The sequence below is a fragment of the Hylaeus anthracinus genome, unplaced genomic scaffold, assembly GCF_026225885.1.
Source record: "Hylaeus anthracinus isolate JK02 unplaced genomic scaffold, UHH_iyHylAnth1.0_haploid 11985, whole genome shotgun sequence".
In the NCBI taxonomy this organism is placed as follows: Eukaryota; Metazoa; Arthropoda; class Insecta; order Hymenoptera; family Colletidae; genus Hylaeus; species Hylaeus anthracinus.
In genome coordinates this window covers 2,508,422-2,529,566 of record NW_026534333.1, presented here as the reverse complement: position 1 = coordinate 2,529,566, position 21,145 = coordinate 2,508,422, and the positions used below count along the sequence as shown (strand labels likewise).

At 38.2% G+C, this 21,145-nt stretch overlaps 3 protein-coding genes across 5 annotated transcripts; all 3 read right to left on the bottom strand.

The window, feature by feature from the left end:
- Positions 1-28: 28 nt before the first annotated feature.
- On the bottom strand, positions 29-14,080 carry LOC128886957 (E3 ubiquitin-protein ligase UBR5). Of its 2 annotated transcripts, none has more exons than XM_054142265.1 (22): positions 13,716-14,080; positions 12,414-12,614; positions 12,014-12,323; positions 11,724-11,932; positions 11,488-11,651; positions 11,196-11,392; positions 10,426-11,119; positions 7,647-10,238; positions 7,068-7,476; positions 6,006-6,354; positions 5,361-5,697; positions 4,860-5,092; positions 4,079-4,582; positions 3,739-3,921; positions 3,141-3,512; positions 2,875-3,060; positions 2,687-2,809; positions 2,399-2,608; positions 1,710-2,068; positions 1,439-1,645; positions 769-1,147; positions 29-594 (listed from the first exon to the last, which is right to left on the bottom strand). In XM_054142265.1, exons 1-22 carry the CDS (start codon positions 13,775-13,777, stop codon positions 382-384), a joined length of 8,493 nt encoding a protein of 2,830 aa, XP_053998240.1. In that variant the 5' UTR covers positions 13,778-14,080; the 3' UTR covers positions 29-381. The 2 variants fall into 2 exon arrangements, with proteins under 2 accessions (XP_053998240.1, XP_053998241.1); XM_054142266.1 differs by having other exon boundaries at positions 11,488-11,630.
- A 1,258-nt stretch (positions 14,081-15,338) lies between these two features.
- LOC128886962 (mitochondrial import inner membrane translocase subunit TIM44) lies at positions 15,339-18,781 on the bottom strand. Of its 2 annotated transcripts, none has more exons than XM_054142274.1 (7): positions 18,718-18,781; positions 17,982-18,146; positions 17,632-17,877; positions 17,354-17,558; positions 17,018-17,163; positions 16,576-16,939; positions 15,339-16,498 (listed from the first exon to the last, which is right to left on the bottom strand). In XM_054142274.1, the coding sequence occupies exons 1-7, from the start codon at positions 18,718-18,720 to the stop codon at positions 16,251-16,253; spliced, it is 1,377 nt and encodes a 458-aa protein (XP_053998249.1). In that variant the 5' UTR covers positions 18,721-18,781; the 3' UTR covers positions 15,339-16,250. The 2 variants fall into 2 exon arrangements, with proteins under 2 accessions (XP_053998249.1, XP_053998248.1); XM_054142273.1 differs by lacking the exon at positions 18,718-18,781 and adding an exon at positions 18,404-18,541.
- A 39-nt stretch (positions 18,782-18,820) lies between these two features.
- On the bottom strand, positions 18,821-20,774 carry LOC128886961 (putative neugrin-like protein DDB_G0288135). Its single transcript, XM_054142272.1, has 2 exons — positions 20,373-20,774; positions 18,821-20,280 (listed from the first exon to the last, which is right to left on the bottom strand). Exons 1-2 carry the CDS (start codon positions 20,576-20,578, stop codon positions 18,942-18,944), a joined length of 1,545 nt encoding a protein of 514 aa, XP_053998247.1. The 5' UTR covers positions 20,579-20,774; the 3' UTR covers positions 18,821-18,941.
- Between the last annotated feature and the right edge of the window lie 371 nt (positions 20,775-21,145).

Genomic DNA, 21,145 nt, shown 5'->3' with positions numbered 1-21,145 from the left:
GGGTTATTTTGTCAATTAATTCGTTTGATTATAATTTTTGAGAAAGTTTTATTCGATCACTATAAAGACTAATGATGACACTTTAACATAAAATCTTATCATGATGAGAACCACTTTTTCAATAAGAGAAATCAGAATTCATAATTACACCTTATAAATTTATAAATGTTAAAAATTTTTTCTAGGAAGGAAAAAAATAACAACATACAACTTTTTTTTTCTTATATCATTATCAATAGTGTGACTTCTTTTTAGGGCTATTTGCGCACAAACATGGTCACGTTATATATATAAATATATATACATACGTAATATATATATATATATATATATATGTATTTATATTTATATATATACATATATATATATATACATGTATGTTCATACGAATCCAAAATTCTTTGTCTTGATAGCGAGAAGTAGTTTATGTCTTAATATATGCCGGGAGCTGTACAATGGAACGTATAGTCGAGAAATACATGTATTTGCAGTTGGTAAGTGGGCATCGTCCGCTGGCCGTAATGTCACACTTGGCATTGGTTGAAAACCGTCTTCGCTTGCTGGTAATGCTGGCGATCCTGTCCAAAAGTACACCTACGATAAAACGAGAAAGAGAAATACAATATCGCATCGCTCGAAAACCCAATTGCATCTTATACGAAGAACTATCCTCTTGAATGCATATGCATTATCAGTGCTCCATTAAAAATGGTGGAAACAGAAATTTCTCAAAAAAGGAAGCTTAACAGATTATGATATGATTCTTACCAAATCCTGTCGTTCTGTGTGCGACATTTTTTCGACGATAGACCATAACCATCGCTTGAATTTTGCTAGTCTATCCACAGATTCTCCTGATTCGTCGTTGAACGAAGTGTATGATATCAACACGGAGACATTAATATCACCAACCCCGTTTAAAAGAAGCCTCAAGTCTTCGGATGTCAAACCGTCGAGCGCTCCTTCCGGGAGCACGTCGAATACCCCTTCTCTCATCGCGTGCAATGCTTTTTCTTGTACCTTAATCATACGAACTTCGGCATATTTTCGTACGTAATCGTAAACGTTGCTCGCTGTCACTACTATGTCACGGCCATTAGGTATAAGTTCAATTGATCCCCCTCCTTCCTCGGGACACAAGTCAATACTGAAATAGACGAGACGTGTCGTAACCAGTGTTTAAAATGGACAATCGTTAACAGTCCACGACGATTGACGATTAAAGCGATGGTTGTTGATTAAATAGTTACTACAAGAAATTTAATTTATATATAGATAGAACAAAAAATTAAAGTTATCAACTAATTCTAACAATTAAAACTTTAGTCGCATCGCGTAATCTATTAGACATAAGTCGAATCAGTTGATTAATGCCAAATTTATAATACAAGAATTTCTTTAACGGGGAACGTTCGAAAGGTTTTAAACTTTTGTTTACCTGAACATAAGATCGAGAGCAGAGAATAAACTGTTACTGTCCTTAGTCTCAGAGTCGATAACGAGTTGCCTCAGGCTTTCATAAATTACAGAATCGAAGAACGCGAGGTCATGGAAACGTATCGGCCTTCCCAGAATGTATTTTATTACGTGACGATTCAAAAATATCGGGCACAGTTCGTTTTGTAAAAGACACAATCCTATAAGTCTGAAAAGTGAAATTTCATTGATTACAGTTTCAGGATTGCCTCGATTATCTCTGTATTACCAACCTGCCTACGTTTCTGAAAGCGTTCAGTCGTTCGTAGCTGCCTCTTCCTTGTCGCGGTGTATAGAAACCCCTTTTCCCTGGCGAATAAAAGAGAGGAGCATTGTCTTCGGTATCGTCTAGAATGCTGTTTTCAATCTTTTTTTTATTAGCTCCGCAGCGCGCCGTTAGACTGAACACGTCCAAGTCCAGCAGCGCCTCGCTCGCCAAGTCCTGGCTATGACTGTGGATCAATTCAAATGCTTCTTCCACTTTTTGCCGCAGAGCATCCTCCGAAGCTAACAACATCAACAACTGCGCTGGCGATAGCTCTAGGAGCATACCGGTTATCTTCTCAGCTAACGCGGGCCGTAATGTGTAAACCTGAATTAAATAACAGAGTTATAAGCGTACTTTTCAGAGACGTATCTATAACGATAATAAACATCTAATGCAATCAATTTCTTTTGGATACGAAATTAATCCAATAATTCATAACTAATCCAGCGAATTTTAATGTATTTATCAAACACACATTTTGAAAAGCCCAAAACGTCGATAGAACTGCGATTAAAAATTGACGCATTTTTATAAAGCGTGTTTGATTTAAAAATATCAAGTTTAGGACACGTACTATGCTTGTTTAGCTACGAACCGTTGACTTAATTTTCAATAGGAGCAAGCAATATATATATATATATATATACTACGAACTTTTGGATACAGTCTGTCCCCGAGATGTTGTTGGCGCATGGTTAAGTGATCGTTAATTGGGTGACTAACAGGTAACGGATGGGAATTAGAGGATGAACTACCAGGCCCAGAACTACTGCTTCCTTCGACAGAGCCTGATGGATGAAAAGAACGAGCTTCGAAAGATAATGCTCTACGTGTCTCGCGACATTTTCCAGAAGATCGAGGATTCTGGAATAAATCAGACCTCCGTGAATGAAGAAGAACATAAGAAATAACGCTTATATTTTTCGCATGGCTTATACTCACCTGTCGTTGCAAATCGCGATCGAGATCTCGATTTTTTAATTTCTGAAGAACATTGTATTGCGCATATTTTGATCCCACTTGTGCCGCTTCGAGATTAGGCAGCTTTTCGTTCGCAAGCAACGCCTGCAAGAGTAGATTTACGTAATTAATTTCTGAGACGGGCAGATATATCACAACACTCTACAAACCTCTGCGATCGCGGTATAGAAACTTCTAGTAACTCCAGAACCTTCACCAGGTTCATCTTTGAAAATCACTTTAACGCGATTCACTGCTAACGGCGGTGTATTGGAGGCGCGTCTATTATATAAATTGTACTGTGTGTTTAATTCCTTCATTGTTTGTACTAGTAATTGGGTTCTATCTCGTTCAACCTTAAACAAAGAGTATGTTAATGGCACGTACAAAAATTACATTTCTCTTCGTTTTAGGCAGAGGTACTGCGAGTAATTACTTTCAACAGAGTGATGTCTTTTTGTTGCGAATTTCGAAGTTTCTCCATATCTCTACGGAACTTCGCTTCTTTAACTTGGAATCCACCCAATTCGGAAACAACCGAGCCAGCTTCCAAGCCAACGTCCTCCATGAAAACTCGTCCAAACAAATCAAGAGACAATCTCCAACGTCCCAATAAAATGTTATGGGATATATTCGTTCCAATCGACGAAACTGCCCTGGCATTTTCCACTGGACTCGTTTCAACTGTTTCGTGAGCCGATATTTCCTGATTCGTGCCCGCTGGATCGACGTCCTCCGATACATTTTGCGTTTCGACGGTCGATACCACCAACACTTCTGGCGCGCCTGCTTTATTTGTGCTTGTTTCCTTTAAAATAGAAGATAATTCATCCACGTGTTTAATGTACTAACAACACGATTCTTAAGGGGGTATTCTATTCTAGCATTTCGAAAATCTTACAGATCTCTAAAGGATTTGATTAAGATTTATGAAAATAAAAAGAAGTGAAGATAGATTTATAAGATTCTCACAACATTCGCGTGTTTTTTCTTTCGTTTAATTTTAGTTTAATACAATCAGTTCACATATTTACCGAAACGGTTCCAGCTCTAACAATAACGCTTCTATTCGTCTTACATACGTCCTTATTATTTTTGGTACTTCCTGTTGCTTGATCGGTTTGATTATTAGTAGAGACTATAATCGGAGCTCGATCGATTTGTTCCGCGACAAGCGAATGATTATCGGTTGTATGATTAAACGATTTTGGCTTCTCCTATAATGTGCAAAGCAAATCTATATTTACTAGATTATAAAGAAAAAGGTCCCAAACACAGGAAACACAGGAAAACCCATTGTCGTGATTGAAATACATTTAAAATACATTGTAAATAAAAGAGTTTATCCAAGCTTTCCTATGTATAATACATTACCGTGTACTTCGCCGACGTCGAATCTCCAACCGAGACAGAGCTACGTCTTGCGTCCGTGGACGCGAATGTAGGTCCTTGAATTACTTGGCTAAACGTTGGCGTGACGGTATTTTGACTATCGGCGCTTCGCGCGGACAAACCGAGTCTCGTGGGCAATCCTGCTAAAGGATTCTGATTAGGGCCCACGTTCGTCGCAGGCTGTTTTGGAATACCAAATAAATCCTCGCGCGTCGAGTGGGGTTGCAGTAAATGGGGTTGATCGGCCAATGGCAGAGCCTCGCTCATATTAGTGTCGAACGGATCCAAAGGCGGAGAACCAAGACACAGGGTAGAATCTGATCTTTGCAAGAAGGGATGCTTCCTTCCTTTTGGGGTACTGTTACTGTTATTACCCGACCCGCAAATGGGAACCTGGAGTAAATCTGGATAATCCACGGAGTCTGTCTCTAGCGTTGCAGGTACGGGGGAATTGTATTCCTCCCCTTCGTCGTTGTCGTTCTCATCCTGCAACGTTACAGATCGTCGTAATCGGTGTTCGTAAGCAACTCGTACTTACAAGAGCCTCAAATTTACACCAGTAGGTGGTTAAGAGATTGTCATGCTTTTATAATAAGTTTGATGAAATAGTTTTGATGAATTTTGTTTGTTCTCTTTTTTTTCAAATGTGAACAAAATGTAGTAGTTTTACGTTTAATTTTTTGAGGCAAGTTTAGTCATCCATTCCACTTACAGAAACACGAATTACGTAAAGTACTTGGCAGGAAAAATATTTGCAACGAACCTGATCATTCCAGCCTGCGTAGTTCGAAGACTCTTTCTGGGTTTCGCCACGCGACGACATCGGTTCCGAGAGTGAACGCATGTAGTACACCAACGCGTCGAATACGTAAGCCACGTGTCTCAATGCAGAGACGTCTAACACCGGCAAGCTGTCTCTGTGTTCGGCGTTATGAGCACGCATTAAGGACAAACAATACGACAGAAATTCACGCCGTGCCGAGTGTAGATCGCCACCTGAAATAGAAAAGATTAGCGTTCTGATACTGGAAACGCGATTAACTCAGTGTCTCTCAAATGTCATCCATAAAGGAAAACCTAGGTGTCTAGGCAATTCATTCTAAAAACTCATAGCAAAAAGACTCGAGTCAAAGTATAAGCAAAGTATACAAAATTGAACTTAAATTTATCTTATTCTATAAATTGATAAACACTTTGATATGTATTGTAAAACAGTTTGGTAACTATACTGTTGTACATTGTAGATACGATATTTGATACGTACCTTCGCGTTCTCTACTGTTTCGCGAAGGTTCGCCAACGCCTGCAAAACCAACGCTGAGTCTTGAAGCTTGTGGTGTCGAGATATTGGAGCTCGTAGCGATACCACTGCGTTGATTCCGACCTGTATTTGATTGCAATGTCAGCGACAAAGCGGCCGTGTTCAGTAAACCGGTGTAGTTGCTTCCAGTGAACGACGGGGCATTGTTCAACGGGTGTTCGGGATGGGTGGGATCCGCGCTACGCGTTAGAGATACTCCGAATCTTAGTTGCGCTTCCGTAGCGTCCATCACCGTCAGCAGCCAATCCCATGTGGGTTTCAGATGCGCCTCGAGATACATCTGCGATCATTCGAAACATTAATGTAACAATCAAAATTTGAATCATTGTTTGGAAGAAATAAATTATTTTAAGGTAAAGTCATGCCAAGCACTTGTAATATTTTTAGACTTCTTTACATTTCTAAACATATTTACTTCTCTATGCATTCGCATAATTAAATTTGCATATCGTTTCTAAAGAGGACCAAAATAGAATGAAACATTAAAAAAGCTTGGAACGACTTCATCTTATGATAATCGATGCCGCAAAGGCATTCGATTTTTGTCTTTAAATTCATTAAGATTGGATTAGACCGCGGTGGTCCTACCTGTAAGTTCAATGCATCTTGGTATGAAATTTCCATCAACCGTGGCAAAAAAGGCGCCCGGGTTTTATAGTCTTGCATCATAACTAAAAGATCAGCTATCTGTCGAATAACAATTCCAAACGCACGTGCCAGACAACTGGTAGTGGTACCCATCGTAATGGGTTCTTGTGCGGCTGCAACAGCGGATGTTGCAGTAGTGCGTCTTAAAGATGCAGAGTCAATAAAAACCAGATTACTGCCACCTGTTACCCGCAATCCTGCTGTACGCATGCTCGATTCGCGATTACGTATCGCCCATTGCATAGAAACAGGTGCGAGATTATTACGATGTAAATGGCCAGACGACCCACTGGAATAAGGTATCAATAGTACACAAGTTTTCGTTTGTCGATAATATGTAAACAAAGTTAAACTTATACTAAAAGCTCTCTGCTGCAAGGCCTTTTAACGTACCTGCACTACATGTACTAACCAGGAATGGGCAAAATGTATTTCATAAAGTACGAGTTGGGTAAAATTTCATTTATTCAATGGATAACTAATAGAAACATGATGGAACATTTTATTTACCATGTTTCCTCGATCAAACAGTTATTCATACAAGCTTTTACTCATTCAATGCAGAATATAATTTTTATTCAACAAATAACGGAACAAGAACTGTTCACCTTTCACTAACAAGATCATATTTTTATCCAAATAATTATTTTACCCAACTTTGTATAAAAGCACAAAATATTTTCACCGGGTTAGTCCCTTTTTGGAGTCACAAATAAATAATTAAATACGCATTATAATCGTGAGTGTATATGTATATATAATATGGAAATCATTTGAACACACATGACCTGAAACAATGCGAAAGAATTAAATTACTTAGCACAGAATAATTATGTTATACAGATAAACGAAAGTTCTCGTTTCGAAGTTTTACTCTATTCATTATTCGACATACATTTCAATTAAATACGCCCACTCCTGGTGCCTACGGCATGTAAATGAGCACGACTGCGATACACACAAAAAAAAAAAAAAAATTAGAAAAAGAAAAGACAGTTTTACCTTCGACGCTCCAATTGCTCGTCGCCAATCTGAAAGTCCTCGTTATCCTGTTCATCCGTCTCGCCGGCTTCGCTCTCGTCGTCCTCCTGTTGGCTCGATTCTCCGGACTCGTCCTCGGGAAACAATAAAATGGATCCCATTCCACCGTCTGAACCCGCAGTAGCGCCAGTCTGCACGCTGCGTTGTGCGGAAGCCGCATCCTGATTACTGTGATTGTCATCCGAGTCTGACTCTGTCTCCGCCTCAGCCAGAAGGTCGAGCTCCGTGTCAGATTCCCCATCGCCAGGTTGTTCCTCGCCAACGCCTCCCGCGTTGCTGTCGATTTCACCTAACGGTTGACCTGCGACTGTCCCGGAAACTCCAGATTCCTCGTGCTCGCTTATGTCGCCATCCACGTCCATAGGCACCTCTGTTCAAAAGCATTAATTATTTAATTTAGTCGAGATTGATTCGCGCTTATACGAGATTGTTATTTATTAATACAAAATGTGTAATCATTGAAGATGTATATACTATCGAGGAAAAAAAAAATAAATCTTTCCATCTCCTAATAATACAACGTTGCTACCTAACGCATACCTTCGCCACCTTCAGTCTCGTCCATAGCAGAAACATCTCTGGCAATAGTTATGTTGTTATTCCCCTGCTGCGTCTGCAAGGTAGCGTCTAAAGTTTGAGAGCTGACACCGCTGTGAGGTATCAACGGTTCTATGGAGAACAACTCCTCCGAGCCGTTGATCACTTCGATGACCGAACTGGTCAACGTGAAAGGCGCCGTAGGACGAGCAACGCCCAATCTTACAGGCGCTATCAGCGAATCGGCAGTCTCGCATAATTCCTCCACGGCTAGTTTAATCAACGCTTTGAAAACTTTCCGGCATTTTATCAGAGGCTGCGTGGCCTGGCTGATGCTTCTTCTCTTCGGTACAGGTGGCATTTCTATGGTAAAAATGACAAATATTCGAGCTATGGATCGAACAAATCGACGAGCAACGTTGTTCGCTTCTTCTTGTCGGCCAGGCACGGAATCGTTTTGCAGTTCCCTTATCAGGGTTGTGAGGAGAGCGTCGAGCATCTCAGCGCTACACTTAACCAACAGTGAGTGAGTGAATTTGTCAAGTAAGGCAGTGCCGCTCTGTCGACACAACTGTCCCTGATCTCCAAACAATTGATCGTTGCCGTTTGCGGTCACTCCTGACATGATCATACACTGGACAGCTGGCCAGTCGTTCAACAGTCTTTCCAAAGCTTTTCGACTGAAACGAGGAGGTTCCAAGTCGTGGTCCGGCATATCCGAGTCCGCGCACAAACCGTCGGACGAAGGTCCTTTGCGGCTGGCGGACGCTGAACGCTGTCGAGGCGCTGAACGACATTGTCGTTGTTCCACCAACTGTCTACCAACAGTCTGAACTAGGAATAACAAAATGCTCTCTCCTCGCGAGTTTATTTTCGTAGCAAGATCGGTATTGACTACCAGACGACATAGTAGCTGGTAACGAGCACCTTGATGACCAGCGATGAGAGCGCGGCATTTACATTTTTCCCAGCAGTCGCAGTATGCCGTGGGAGACGTTATTTTTAATTTGCAATCGTGCCCTCTGTGACAAACGCGAGCGCATTCTGTACAGCAGCACAAAGACCCGGTTAAGCCGCAAGTCCTGCATTCGAATATATCCTGGTTAATGTGGTCCGCCCCAGTCCAAGTAAAGCTACAGGTATCGTTGCAACAAGTAACGAACAATGGTGACAAATCTGGGTTCGCGTCGGGAGGAAGTATCATAGCTGAACATTCTTTCTGATCTTTTCCAACTCTTTGAATAGTGTCCAATAAGATAAGAGCCGCGTGATACGCACGGACCGAAACGGCAAGCATCAATGCTGTCTGACCTTGAGCATCCTTTGCTGTGAGTAGTTCCTTTAGATGAGGCGCTAATACGTTACTTTCGCACATATACTTTAATATAAGCAACGCGTTATTTCTTCTTTCGACCGAGTCTATGATGTAAGTATTATTCGAGGCAACTCCAACGCCTGATTTATTCATCATAGATATACTGGCAGCGCCGATGCTGAGTAAACTATCTTCTTCTCCTGACGTGTTGTCGAACGCTTCAGGCGGCCAACTTAAAGTTGGAATTGGTTCCTCGATGGGCGCGGACGCGCCATCAACAGTATTCGTCACTAATTCACGTTCGATACCTTGATCGTTCTCTTTGTTCGACGTCGGTGAACACATACTGACACAGGCATGTAAAATATTACGATTGCCATCGCAACGTTCGGTTAGTATTGCTTGAATTTGTGCAGCATTGTTTTTGTGGTCTTGTTCCAAATTACAGAACACCTGCTTCACGCTATCGTAGTCGCATCTTAATATACGTGGCAGTAGTAAAAGATTATCAAATGCTAGCGCAATAACCGCTACTTGATTCTTCATATTGGTTAAATTTGAACAACTTGGTATGGGAATGGTCGAAGCACCAATGCAAATCACTGGAACTAAATCTAACCAGTTAGGATCACGGATAGCCTCAGCGCAATCTTTTACCAACGGATAGATCGTATTGTTTCCGTCTCTAAGAATCATGGAGCATTCGATGTTCTCTCCAGCGCTGGTAAGGTGGATGTTCTGTGGCTGCAGACCCAAAAATGACGATATATCCGATGGAATATAGCAATCTTGCACGTATCTGCCAGTGCTTAGATTATACACAACGTAGCTTAACTTGTTCCCGCTTTTTAGTATCGCGTGAATACCTCGTCCGTCGGTAGCGATAGTTAAAATATTATCATTCGATCCTTCGACGATATTTACTCTTCTGGGTGTTCGTTGGAAACAATCTGGAGCTCTTGGATTCATAGATGATTTTATTACCTGCAACTCGTCTTTCCTTAACAATCTACAATCGGCCAACAATTTAATCGATTCTTCTGCTGTCAAATCTTTAAAATCTGATGTATTGAAATCCTTCTCTTTAATTTCTTTCTCTTTTTCTTTCGAATCCTTCGAAAAGAACTTGACGGCAACGTAACAGCCATCAACTTTGATGACTTTACCAATGGGTACAGTTTTAACGTCTTCGACGAAAACGACATCTTTCAATTGCCAGTCCTCCTCATCTTTTCGTTCAGCCTCTCCTTCGCTACGAGGTGTGACCCGTTTTTGTCTCTCTACAAAAGAAATAATTTCTATCGTTAGACATTCAACCTGAACGATACAATTAGCCACGAAAATGTTTTTATAGAACTAATAATATTCGTGCTCCTGAAATCGCTGACAAGAATTTCAAAGACTAAGACAAAATAACAATAATAAACATAACCAACATAATTTAAATAAATTACATAAAATTCTTACTGTGACTTGTCGTAATGCTACCAGTGTCGCTACATGTGCTCGAAGCTGGTGAGGGTGGTGGAGGCATGTCAAGACGATCAGCGGTCTCTTTATGATTTGTTTTATTAATAGTACCGGTTCCGCTGTTTCCACTTGCTTCGCGTTTATCGCCGTTAGAACTAGGTAAGTGACTTCCAGCTGTAAATACTTTAAATCTGCAAGTAGAATCTAGATTCCAAGCTGCTGCGAATAATTGTCCTACTTTCGGAACTCCGTTAGCAATTGTAAATCCTATCGCTCCAGGTTGATATATAGGACTATTCTTCATACAAACATGTGTGCCGTAACTAATGTCGTTCGATGATACTGTCGACGGTCTGTGTTTGCGCGACTTAGTCTTGTATTTTTCCCATAACTTCTTACGCTGTGCAAAAGGCAGCACACCCCACCAGTACAGCGTACCACTCTCGAGTCTGGCAACAGTGTACAAAGCGCAAGTATGGAGCGACACTATTTTGTCCAATGTAAATTCAGTAAAAGTTTGAGCTGGGTGTTCAAGACGAGAAGCAACGTGTCCTAGGAGCTCGTCGAGCCAAGTAGCTACCTTGCCGCTTTCGGTACTAACGGAACATCGAATTGCTGTCGCCGATATATTAACTATCTTCTCTGTTGTTATTGCTAACCACTGAGCTTTCGGATGATGTACGTTTGGATTCTGAAATAAATTATTTTTATTACGTTTCTTTCGTCAAATACATACCTAGGTAAGCGTTCGTTTCAACAATAATTACCTCTGGATCTTTGTACGGTTCAGATTCCGACCATTTCCATTGGTACAATTGACCCGTAGTGGAAACAGCAATTAATTCGCTGTAAAGCGAAGCGATCTGTACGAAACGAGGAGAAGGGTCGTTGCTACGTTCATGCCACCATTCCAATTCCTCCGATATCCATAATGGGCTTTGAGATGCTAGCTCTTTCTTTTTATCTGTTACATTAATAAAAGAACAATTAAAATTCATGCAAACACAATTCGAATATGTTCGTAAAATGAAATCTAAAGTTTATCATTGAAATTTCTACCAGAATCTTTTTCCCACGAGTCTTTAAGCGCTGATTCCAGCCACCGACGTGGTCCACAATATTGACGATCCCTCCATCTACTAAAACTATCGCGATCTCTGTCTCGTTCAGACGTGCGTTCGCTTTCCCTGTCATTGCCTATTCTGCGCGAAGAATTTCCACGACTATAAAATATGTAAATACTTAAGAATCATTTCGTCGATCAAACAGACTACGAATAATGGAAAGATAATCACTTTCTCATTCCTGTATATCCAAACATGTCTTCGGAAAACATAGAATCTGCGTCGATTATGACAGAATGTTCGTTAAAGGAACCACCATCTAACAAAGATATCAGTTCTTCAGGGACATACGTATCCCCTGCATCTTCCGCATCGTCGCCTTCCTCATCGTCTCGTGATAGCAAATTATTTACTGCTAAATTTACATCTAAATTTGTACGCTATAAAATATATTCCAATATTACGTTAAATCTACAAAACCGAGAACATATTATATGTTTATTAATCGCAACATGACAAACCTGCAATTCTCTAATAATAAGATTGCGACTTTTTCCTTGCAATACCACTTGAGCCTGCGAGATAAGATCTTCGGGTACAAATGATGCAGGCACGGGTGCAATGGGACGCGAGCTACTGCTGCTGCCTCCTCCCATAATTACACCTGGAGGGCCTATCCTACCTCCGCCGCCGCTTCCTCCGCTGCTGCCACCTCGAGAACTGCCGCGCATAATTCTTGCACGCGTTCTAGACATCCCTCTACCTCCACTTCCGCTACTTCCACCACCATTCGAAGCTGAATTAGAATTTCCAACATGATTCTTACTGGTGCTATAACGAAAAACAAATATATACGTTATTTACGAAGATCTTTTCTCTCCATGTCTCCACACCTGCCTTTTTTCATCAATTTTAACTCACTTTCTATTAGGTTCATTTTTGCTTAAGTCCAATCTGTCCGACAATACTGTAAATGCAACTCTGCAAACTTTATGGTCTTCCGTAAGAAGAGCAATATGTGTTGGTCCAACAACAATGCGTTTCACTGATATCTTTAGTCCATTAAACGCTGGTAACGTCGCGAATCCATATCTGTTGATCTTCTCTGCCACTTCCTTCAACCTACAAACAATTTCAATTCAAATTAAACATACCCAATTCGAATCATACTTCACCAAGTAAATCTGGATATTGAATCGGGCAAAAGCAAAAATTTATTCGCATGAATAAACTGTGTATTCAGGTTATGTCAACCTGATGTATGCGATTCCATATTACAATAAATGGCACAAATGATTTCTTCAATTTTACTTAAAAAATTTAGGATTATATAACAACAAGAATCCATCTGCCCAAAACCTGTTCCCTGAGGAATAAAATTATTCTCGAAAAATAATGATTACAATAATTGCAACAATAATGTAAGAAATTAATTTGTTTTCAATCCATGTTCAATGACACACATTTCTGTGGGATTATTTATAATAAAAATTAATATACTACAGATCATTTTTGAGTCTGACAAATAATACTGTTATAATCGAAAAAATTTGTATTAAAAAGAAAAATATAATTAATAGTACCGTAATACGTGAATATTAGACATAAAACCGAGTCACAGGAAATGTAATATACGTAAAGAAAAAAAATATTACATTATATCGTGTAAGGAGAGAATAATATATCTATCATCGAAACGTGTAACCATGACTCATGTGCACGACATATTTCTCGTAAACGATCGCGTTTCGTACGGAATAATTCTTCCATTGCGATTAGCGAGAATCAAATTTTTTTTCCTCGTAACCTACAGGTGCAACGGACAAAATTAAGACAATGGGCAACAAAAGAAAAAGGACCTCTCGGAGTCCTAAGCCGCGCCTACACGATTCCTAATTGCGACCAGCAATGTCAAGAAATCCCGAAACCCCGTACGCACGATGTCTGTACGTTACGATGTGACAACAAACGTTCGCGACCACCCTGGTTCTCGTTAAATCATTTTGCACCATTTCTTCCGTATCAAACGTTCCCTGTCGCGGTGTGCGGCTATCGATGAAAGAAAGAGAGGTAAACGTATGTTCGCTCGTCCACGGAGCGGTTATATATTCGAAGAACCGAGCAACGAACGAATTCGTTTCTATACGTAGAAGAGAAGAGACAGACATACCGAAACGATAGATACATTAATGGGAAACCGATAACGTACGGCATTTTCCTTACCTATCGTTCAGCTGATCGTCGGTTCCGGGTAACGGATGGACGGCGAAGTGTATCGACGTCATATTACCGGCAATTAAATCTACTCAGTCGACCAGGACGTCGTTTTAATGATTCTGTACACACAATTTCACCACACCGTAGAAACGATATTCGGCCATGTTTCTGAGGAAACAACCAGTTACGTGTTCTCGAAAGCGAACGGATCGGGCTAATATTCGGGTATTCGTAAATGCACTGAATATTCTCGATCGTCACGGGTAGCCGATGTCGCGTACACGAGACACGAAAAATCAAACGTGAATCTAATAAAGGCACGGCGAACTTCTTTGTGTATCTGCCACACGGCTATGATCGAGATGTTTCCATTGGTTTCCACTACTTTTGCGGCGTTACGAACATAGACGTACGAAGATACATAGATTTCGCAGTCTCGCGGGAAGACGAGATTGAAGGACAGAGATACCGTGGCGGTCTCTCTTCCTTCCAGGGACGTGCGACTTGCGAACAGAGCCCCGCATTAGGAACACTTTACTAATTTACAATTCTTTTTCCTCGAGGACTGTAGCTATAGTTGATCATAGTTATGAAATTCTAGTGAAATTCAATAATATTTGAGATAAAAATGAAAAGCATCGTTAGCTGGCGTATTAATAAACAGTAATGGATTTTCGGTTTCTTGAAGTGTGTAAAAACTTCCCTTCATACGTCACTGTGCAACAAGAACGCATACACCACCGCTATTGCCCTCTCTTACTAATCTCGTTCCGACGTTCCTCTCATGGAACGCAAAGTCTATCTTCATAGTCTATACGTCTATGGTTCACGAATATGTATTATGGCGACTCCACGCTAATGGCGACCTTTATCGCAATCGTTACTTTTCATGATATTGATACTGGAATAATTGAAAGTATTCATCCAGCGAAATGGCTGCAATAGAGAAATATTTCGATTATTATTGTCATTGTCCCCGCCAAAGTCCATCGATTATATGATTTTTTTTTATATTAATGGTTGCAGGATTGATCAACGATATACAGGGTGGCCCAAAAATGTTGTAACACCTTGAAAGGTTGGTTCGGGAGGTGATTTGAAACAACTTTTTCCTTAGCGTAAATGTTGTCCGAGGTTTCGTTAAGCAGATATTAATAAAAAAAAACCGATCAATCAGAGCGCGCGTATACCGTTGGAGCGCTCGCGTAGCGTATGAGCGCGGCCACCTATCGCGTAGCCTACGCTCAACCGGCATACTCGCGCTCTGATTGGTCAGTGTTTGCCGTTAATATCTCCTCAACGAAGCTTTGGACAACATTTCGCGCTAAGGAAAAAGTTGTTTCAAATCACCTCCCGATCCACCCCTTTCAACGTGTTACAACATTTTTGGGACACCCTGTATAGCGCCCTTGCTCCCTCGCCCTCTGATCAATCCAAATTCATATTCATTTTTTGTTATTACCAATTTTAGATTTATTTACTTATAAAAGCTAAGTTACGCGCGACAAAACTCTGAATTAAATAACAATTATGCTTCTTACGAAAACTATCGTTCTCGAAGAAATTCTCGAGTGTATTTCCATTTCTTCTTATTGTTTACAAATGTCTAGTAGATCGATAAGATCCAAGTTCTGTTTCTATCTGGAAGTTTCGCTTTATTTATTTATATATTACAATTTTTAAAAAATAATTGATGATTTCGTTAATAAGCTATGCGCTGTACAATGTAATGCTATAAACATGAACTTGTACATATGTACACTTATACATAATATAACTTTATTTATAACGAATTTCCTATGCGCGATGCATAACTTTGTTCAATCGTAAAACGTTCAAATATTATGTTTCTTCGGAGCTTACCTTAAAATATTCACGACGAAAAGAATATTTTGCAAAAAATATAGATTGTTGTATCACCTAACACTTGACATTTGAATGTTGAGACTCGAGTATATACAGAAACAATTTTACTAAAATTTGTAATATTCACGCAGGTGTATGGTTAGACCATATGCATACGTATAACTATGAAATATAGTTAAATAACAAAGTACATTAATATTCGATTAGCTGTTCCAACATATGGAAACAGTTATAATCCTAAAAATAGACGAACATAAGTTATAATGTACATTTTGTGACACAAACGATAAATGATAGTACTGTTCAAATACATAAAAAAAAAAGTATTGTAACAATGTGTTAGAAAAATGAATTTTTATGTTTTGATACGTGACTATGATATAACTTATTTTTATTTTCTATTTGTCTAGAACGATCAAAATATTTCACAGACTTCTTAAAATGTCTGCAATCTAAGCTACAGACCCTGATCGAATATCATCGTAATATTATATAAGTCGGCATCCATCTCAGATGGATTAATGTACACATTACGAACCCTAATTAGAATCATTCTTTTCGATATAGTTAAATTCGAAGCAATAATAGAACACATATCATGTCTCACTTATTCTTCAGTCACATGCTCACGTTAATTTTTTAAAGTTTCAATTAGACCAACGTGTAAGCTATACACTATACAAATTGCTCTGAACTAGTAGCACTAAGATCGAGTAAACGCCACGCAGATTTTGGATTGAGTTCTGTAGGATCACGACATAATACCCACACATAATTAACGCGCATTACTTTCTCAGGATCTCCTTCTACGACCTTGTTCTTAGCATCTCTCACACACATAATCTGTTGACACTGAAAGCTGATCATTAAAACTGGCCCCTGTTCCATTACTTTACCCATTATTAAATCCACGTTATTAATATCTGAAATTAAGAAGTTTTATTTTGTAAATGGTGTCGAATGAAACAAAGGAAAAAATGTACAAGAAATATAAACATACCTAATATTTTGCTGTCTAAATGATATCCTAATTTTTCTGCTTGCTTCAATGGCTGTGCTATTAAATTATATGGGGCTTCGTGACACCAGTCTTTTAATATTTCGAGATTTCCCCTTACCATTGCTTCGAGAATGTTTGGTATAATATCAGTCTCGCAGTCTCTCAAGAACTGTACCCTATCAAAGTTTGGATCCAGTTTACAAATTTCTGTCAGCGTTTCCGAAAGTTCTGTCTTTTGAAATAGTCCACCCATTATATCTGTAACCTTTTCTGTTAACAGTCTGGAAGCACGAATTACAGGATTGTCCGATTCCTCGTATTTTATTTTCCAATCCAAAACTTTATTCACATATGGATTTTTATCCTTAAAAAAATATAGTTATCTAGTGTGAGTAATTCGATCAATGTGTAATACATAGATACATTGTTTTAAAATGCAAACCTTAAAATTTTGCCACGATTGGTAAAATTTCGAATCTTTGTGTAACTCGACGCCCATAGCCTCTTCGTTTGGTGCAACGCATTTATCATCGTTCTCTATTACATCTTTCCTTTTCCTCAATTTTTTAAGCGGAACATAAACCTTTCCTACAGTGTTCGATAGAAAAAATATTATTCAACATTACAAATTTTCTTGTTTTTTTTTTTAGGGTATTTTTGCTCAAATTTCCCATTTTTCAAATTATTACTAAAAATTAACAGTTCGACTATTAAAAAATGTATTATATTAATTTAAAAAACGACATCTTATGATATTTTATATAGTAAGTTAACAAACCATGCATTCCTTGATGATCCAATTCTTCGCGCACAGCTTCCGCAGTTTGCGATATCGTCTGAAACGCGCTTGTTTTACCCAAAGCTTGACTTTTCTCTGTGATCGTTTCTGCAGCCCCTTTCGCAGATTTTGTTATTTCCTCTCCTAACTGTCCAGCTTTCTTACCCAATTCTGTCTTACTTGCTTCCTCGATAACTTCTTGTACCTTAGGAATAAAATTCAGTCTATGTTTATACGATTTTTGTTATGGCATAAAAAGTGTTTTTTTTTTCCCATACCTTTCCCTTTAAGCTGTCCAATTTTTCTTTGAGAACTTCAGAACTTTTGGTGGCTTCTGACTCTACTGCCTGAAACTTCTGTCTTGCGGATTTCAATGCATCCGACTGTTCAAGCTTCTCTGCTTCTGCTCTGAACTTTTTCAAGGATTCCTTCATTTCTTTATTTTTTTGCATTTCCTGCTTGATATTTTCAAGAAATTGAGAGAAGAAACTAGGTCTCCTAGCTGGATTGGAATATAATCGAACCTGAGGAAATAAATGATTATTGGTCTTGCTTGTAACTGCTAGTTGTAGATTCTATGTTAATTCAAAGAGCATCATTCCATGTTATGCTTAATGATGAAACTCACAGATAAACCATGCATGTCTGCTGTTTGAGGCAATTGTGACTGTACCAGTGCATTGTGACTATGTAATATCGAATAACTTTTGGAACCATTTCCAATTTTTTGTTTAGAATGCGCAGAACGAGTAATGCCAATAAGGCTGGCCCTGCACACTGCAAAATTCTGAAACTATAAAAATACAATTCCATCAATTTTACTACTTCATAGAAATACTTCTGTTAACATAAATATGTAAGGAGTACATATCCCTCTACACACTATAACCTCAAATTTATTATTCCTACGAATTTCCTATTTAAAAAAAAGAAGGTACATTATTATCTATCGCTTTTATTACGATTTACTATTTTCTTTCTTTAAATGCATGTTTGTAAACAGAGATTAATATTTCATTAGAGGATAAGCAATATATAAGTAATTATTACCACATTACGTGAGTACATTATTTTTACATATAATTATTTAATTTGTTGACATTTCTGTGTCAAATTCAGAAAAAAAAACATTTTCAAGCGTCGATTTCGAAAGGTTAAGATATGATGATGCAATGACATGAAAATCATGAAAATAAAACCCCTTGAGGGAACATAACCTCTATACGATAGAAAAAGTATGACCGGTTTGCGAATAAATTAGTATGAATTATCGTTTGAGTAGGAAAAACGAGAACAAGCGCACTTAATTTTTGTTCTCGTGTAAACGAAAAGTAAACATTCAGTTAACAATCAAGATCATTTACCATTTTACGAAAGATTTATCTGTAACGACATCAAAAATCTTCATAAAATATGCTGCTACTATGGAAGGGACATCTGTTGACAAAAAGTAGAACGAACCATACAGACGATAAATACGTAACATAACACATATATTTTATTTTTTTACAAAGAATGCTTATTTCGATAATTAGATATACATATATATATAATAATTACAAATATGTGTAATTAAAGAACATAACAATTAATTTCTTAATCCTGGTGTTCTATACAGAAATTCCCCATCGTCGTCGTAATAGCAATCTACTACTTTATACGTCATACCTTTCTTATATACATTTTTTGGAATCTTTATAGGCATTGCATACTTGAACTCTTTATCTATGCTCGTGTTCCGTTCTTTTACATAAGTACCTATACTACCATGATCTGTAGTTGCAGCACCTACTGCTTTGAATTCAGGTTCCTTTTGTTTAATTATTAACGAACATTTGTCGGATGAAGTCTCCGTCAGATCAAGATTTTTCTCCTCTTTGCTTAGTCCTTTCATAGTATCGTTTAATATATTAGAACTTACATCTTCCGCATTTATGGACTCTATGTATTCTCTATATGTTTTTGTTAATGTTATTTCTTCCTCTGGAGATGTGTTATTCATGTTGTTTAAATTCTTCTTCATAAATTCATCGAAAGTTAATTTCCTATTTGTGTTATTACATATCTGGTCATTTCTTACATTTAAATGTTCATTTGTTTGCATTAAGGGTTTTACAATGACGCTTTTATTTTCTGTGCTTGCTGTTTCCATAGTATTTTGTAATATATTAGAACTTACATCTTCCAATTTTGAGGATTTCATGCGATCTTGCTTCATTTTTAAGAATGATATTAATTTCTCTGGAGATGTTTCATACAACTCGTTTATTTCTTTTTTTGTGGACTCATCCATAACGAATTTCTCTCTCACTTTATTATTTTTCTGATTATAATTTTTTGCATTTGTAGACTCATTTGTTTGTACTATAGGCATTTTTATATTTTCTTTCTCTATGGTAATCAATTTTTTCTTGTCACTACTTCCGTCACTTCTATCACAAATTTGCTGTTGATTATGTGAAGATTGTTCAACATTTACAAAACCTTTGATCATATTTGAAAACATTACGCTACGTGGTTTTGGAAATTCCATCTTTGGCGGTATAAGATTTTTGACCAGTGATTCTCTATCGGTTAAATTAATTTTTCTATGTCTGAACTTCATCAAATGGTCGTGCAAATCAGGATCTACTACCAATTTGCCTGTCTTAAACATCTTCCAATTTTCAACAACTCTAGTGTCGTATTTAATAGCCTCTTCGACTGATTTCGGTACAAATTTCGATATCAAAATTTTTCTTATACTTTCAGGTAATGCTGGAAAGCTTTTACTTAATTTCTCTGGTGTCCATTCTTCTGGATCACTTTTATGTAACTTCTGTATTTGATCTCTTTCGACAAATGTGAGAAAATTTGGCTGTATATTCTTGAAGTATTTCTTTTTAACGATACACGCTTTCATGATTTCTTTCTTTTTCTCCATTTCTCTAGAAATGAGATGAATTTAAAGTAACATAAATGATTATGGTGTTGGAATATACTAAATATCAAGAATACAGTAAATCTAATTGTTATGTACCTTTGGTGTATATCGTACGACTTGCCAACGTTCATAAAATCAGATTCGCCTTCATCCAAATCATCCTCGACGAATTCATCGAGATCGATTTCGGATTGTTCCATCTTTTTCAATTTTAATTTTCCATCGATACCTATTGTTTCAGACGGATATCTAGTGGCATATGACCTTAACAATTTAAGTGTAACTGTTCTGATGCTGTTCATTTTCGAAACGATGATTTTCTCCAATGTTATTTACAAATTTATAGTATTGTTACGCCATTTAAATTCTCCCCACTTGTACTTCGTATGTATTTGTACGTACATTGATGACACATAAGTAAATGGAATTTATGTGATGCCAGGGGTGTTTCTAGTAGCTTCTAGAGTCTAGTGTATAGAGTTTAGAGTTTCTAAAAAAAATATTGTACAGATATACAGGGTGTCCCAAAAATGTTGTAACACCTTGTAAGAGGTCAGAGATGGGCGAAACCCTAGACTTAGAATAAATTTGAAGTTTGCCGATATGTTTGTCTCGTTTCCTTCTTTGGAAAATTTTCAAAAGAGGAACGGAGATAGACATATCAGCAAACTTCAGATGTATTCGAAGCCTAGGGTTTTGCCCATCACTGGTAAGAGGGGGTTCGGAAGGTAATTTGAAACAACTTTTTCCTTAGCGAAAATGATGTCCGAGGCTTCGTTGAGGAGATATTAACAGGAAACACTGACCAATCAGAGCGCGATTATGTCGATGGAGCGCTCGCGGTAGCGTATGAGCGCGGCTGCTTAGCG